This window comes from Austrofundulus limnaeus, unplaced genomic scaffold (assembly GCF_001266775.1).
Source record: "Austrofundulus limnaeus strain Quisiro unplaced genomic scaffold, Austrofundulus_limnaeus-1.0 Scaffold129, whole genome shotgun sequence".
NCBI classification, from domain to species: domain Eukaryota; kingdom Metazoa; phylum Chordata; class Actinopteri; order Cyprinodontiformes; family Rivulidae; genus Austrofundulus; species Austrofundulus limnaeus.
Window position 1 is genome coordinate 419015 of NW_013952531.1, and position 3715 is coordinate 422729.

At 39.2% G+C, this 3715-nt stretch overlaps 1 protein-coding gene across 1 annotated transcript in view; it reads left to right on the forward strand.

Moving 5' to 3' along the window:
* Positions 1 to 1712, forward strand: part of LOC106522400 (sodium/bile acid cotransporter) — a 7783-nt gene extending 6071 nt beyond the window's left edge. Inside the window, exons 5-6 of the mRNA XM_014015396.1 lie at positions 1054 to 1242; positions 1328 to 1712. Coding sequence (XP_013870850.1) covers positions 1054 to 1242; positions 1328 to 1622 — 484 coding nt within the window. The 3' untranslated portion in view covers positions 1623 to 1712. The remainder of the gene's footprint in view (positions 1 to 1053; positions 1243 to 1327) is intronic.
* The last annotated feature ends 2003 nt before the right edge of the window (positions 1713 to 3715 follow it).

A 3715-nucleotide genomic window follows, 5' to 3' on the forward strand; every position in this document is an offset into this window, starting at 1 on the left:
AAATAAACATGCACCTACAGCGGGTCAATTAGTTCTTCAAATGTTACCTTTAAGTTAATTTTATTGTTTTGTGATATTAATAATGCTAATGTATTGATATTTTTCTAATTTAATCTATTTTTGCTTCTGTTTAGCGTCGTCACAGTTGCTAGGTGACATGACGTACTCCGGGGTGGAGGGGAGGCTAGACCGTCCAAATTCACAGACTTTTTTTCCGGTCTTCCTGGTCTACCAAGGACCCGGCTCACCTCGACCAGGGAGTCTGGGTCCTCCGGAGGACCCGGCCTGTCGTTTTGTACACAGCCTATTAGAATTACAACCACTAAAAATTTTAATTTTTATATCACCATATTTTTATTTAAAATGTATTCTTTCTCTCGCTTCGTCCACCATTAGTAGCTTAAAAAAATTTCCGGTCGGGCAGCAATGCATTATGGGATATGCTGGACCGGGAAGGATCCATCAGACCTGTCCTTCAAATCGGGGAAAAGGAAGGACGTATTTGTCGGCCATATTGGAGGAGTCTTCGGTTTGGGACGTCCTTCGTCGCGGCGCTGTGARGTATGCAGCCGACAAATTCGGCCTCTGGAGGACCCAGCCTGTTTTGGACACAGCTGTAGTTAATTACAGGTGTGTGGCCCTTTAAATGACAAATCCGGTGACATTTGATTTATCGTAAAAAGTATCAAAATGTAACTGAAAATATCTTGAATTGTTTTTCAGTCAGAATGTAAACACCTTAAATTACGTCTCAGGATGGTCAAAATGTAACTGTTCCTGATTAAAACTCATTTTTAGATATAGAATGTAATTACAGATGGCCAGACGAAGTGTTTTATGTTAAAACGACCTGCCATACCTCCACACTGATTTTATTTTCAAGGTTTAACCAAAATGGCTTCAGTTCAGTCATTTAAAATATTGTTCCTCCATTAAATCCCTGACCATTAAACATTTGTATTATTAGATTAATAAAACTTAATCAGATAGTGTAACTAATCTAATCTGTCCTGATTTGTTAGTCTGGTTAGTGCAGCAGGTGTAATCCCTGAGCTGTTCACAGGTAGGTCTCAGTATAACGATGATCTCCGCCATCACGGTGGCGATCATAACCAGCGTGGACTCCGGAGTGTTCATCCTGACGGTGCTGGCTCCGCCCCTCATGGTCATCGCAGCCCTCATGCCCTTCATCGGCTTCACCTTCGGCTACATCATCTCCTCGCTCTGCAGGCTCAGCCATTCGTAAGTCAGGCGGGGGAGGCGGAGCTTTTCTGCACTCATATTCGTGGCTTTACATACAAGCCCCACCCCCTTCCTGCGCCCCCAGGGAGCGAAGGACCGTTGCTATGGAAACAGGCTGTCAGAACGTCCAGCTGTGCACCGCCATTCTGAAGCTAGGCTTCCCGCCAGCAGAGATGGGCTCGTTGTTCATTTTCCCCACCGTCTACGTGTCCTTCCAGCTGATGGAGGCGGGGCTAATCATCATCCTGTTCAGGTGTTACAGGTGTTTCAGCAGGAAACAGGAAGGTGAGACCCACAGCAGCCGCCTCTACACCTGGATTCCACCTTGGGGTCTTTTCAGACCAGATCAAACATTTAAACAAAAGCTCATTACATTTTAACGCCAACTGGTCAAACAAGTTGATAATTATACTTAAATATGAGACTTTAAAGGGTCRGTGACATCATTTTTTGTAATAAACATAAATGTATTTTTGGAAAGAGAACATTGTTAACATGTTGTAAAACTAATTTCACGTCACTGAGATGAACAGTTGTTGAGATATTTGCATGTGAAGAAACAGGAAGTGATGTCAGAGGGGAAAGTCTGAATGTAAACAGAGTGATGTTTTTAAGCCAACAACAGACTGTAGAGAAGAATCTGATGTTTCTTTACATTATTTTAGTTTCTATCAAAGAGATGAAGAGTTAAAGTTTAAACAATGCTGCTTTAATAAACAGACAAGCGAGTTTATTTTATTGAGTTCCCCTTTAATGTCACTTCCTGTTTCACTTATGAGCCCAATTCAAACGAAAATAAGCCAGTTATGAAACAAAAATGGGTAAAATCATGTGTACTATGCCAATTTTAAGTATAAAGATGGTTTTTGACTTTTTGTATTTGAAGGATAGACATGTCACAGAAACTTTAAAGGTTTGTCTGATAAAATTAATTTTTTTCCTTCACTAAATTTGTATTTTGCAGAAAAATACGAGCCAGCATCAACCAGAGACGAGCTGAAGGAGCTCACAGAGGCGACTGTGTGATGATCTACTTTTATTTTAGCTTTTATTACTGCAAACCTGTAGGAAAAAAGTCCCTTTAAAGTCACTGTTCATTAAAGGCTGTTTTGAACCAATTAAAAAGTGAACCGTTTGGCAGAAATGAGTGTTAATTATAGTCCAAGGGCTAGGGTGGCTCACCGTGCACCTAGAGTCCATTCTTTCAGAAAATGCATGTTAACAGAAAAAATTTTGGGTCTCACTGCCCCCCAGGGACCCCTTCGTGACCACATCCCTTTTCTAAAGTGACCATCAAAATTAGGGGTACAGGGACCTTAACTGCCAATAAATTTGCTATAAAACAAACAATTTTACAAACAAGGTATCAGCAGCAGGGGCAGACTGGCCATTGGGAGTACCGGGACGTTTCCCGGTGGGTCGGGGCATCACTGGGCCGGTGCAGACAGCGAGGAAAAAAAAGTTGTGTAGTTGCACTCAATACCAGTAGATGGGGATAATGCACCAATTCATTGTTTACCAACCAACAACAAAGAGAAGAAGAAAAGTTTGCTGAAGAAGAAAAGGAATAATAAAAGTAAGAAGAGCAAAAATGGAGAATGAACATAAGGGAGGAGGACAAAAAGAGAGAAAAGAAAAATCATCTTCAAGCAAATTCAGCCAAGTGTCAGAAACTGACATTTATTTTCTGCTGCATCATCATCATCCTCATCCTCACTGGAACCTACATCTGGAGAACGTGACTGGGAGGAGGATGGTGGTCATGTAGGTGGCTGTATTTGTTTCTAGTTTGATAACTTAAAACAAAGCATTTAGCTGTTAAATAAATAAAACTATTATCGTGTGGACTAGGTCCAAACTGCTCAGTAACTGATAATTTTATAAAACTGCTGCTTAAAATGTTTTAACATCAGTTTTAGAAATTTACATCATATATTGGCATTCTAAAAGATAAAAATCACAAATGTTTGTGGGTTTCACAAATAACTGCCCACTTTGATTTTTATTTTATTTGTATTTATTGAATGAAGGTCAATAACAGTATATTCAAATTAAAGAAAGTTTAAATTCACACAGTTCCTGTGCTGGAAAAAGAAAATACCACATTAAACAGGGTTTATGCAGGTTTCAGTAAGTTAAACTTAAATCCTTTTAAAGACCTTTAAGACCATTAGTAACGACATTTAAGACCAAATCAACGCATTAACAGAAATATTCAAATGGTCCCAGAAATTCTATAATAGAAACCTTTTATTACTATCAATTTAGTTATTAAATATATAATTTTAATACAAGAACACTACATTATTTGAATGAAACGGTCGTATCTGACTGCTGTGAACCGTTTTAACTGAGTGAAAAAAATCACTGATATCAAGTCAACACACAGTGTAAACACACAGTGTAAACTCAGTGTAAACACACAGTGTAAACTCACAGTGTAAACTCACAGTGTAAACACACAGTGTAAACT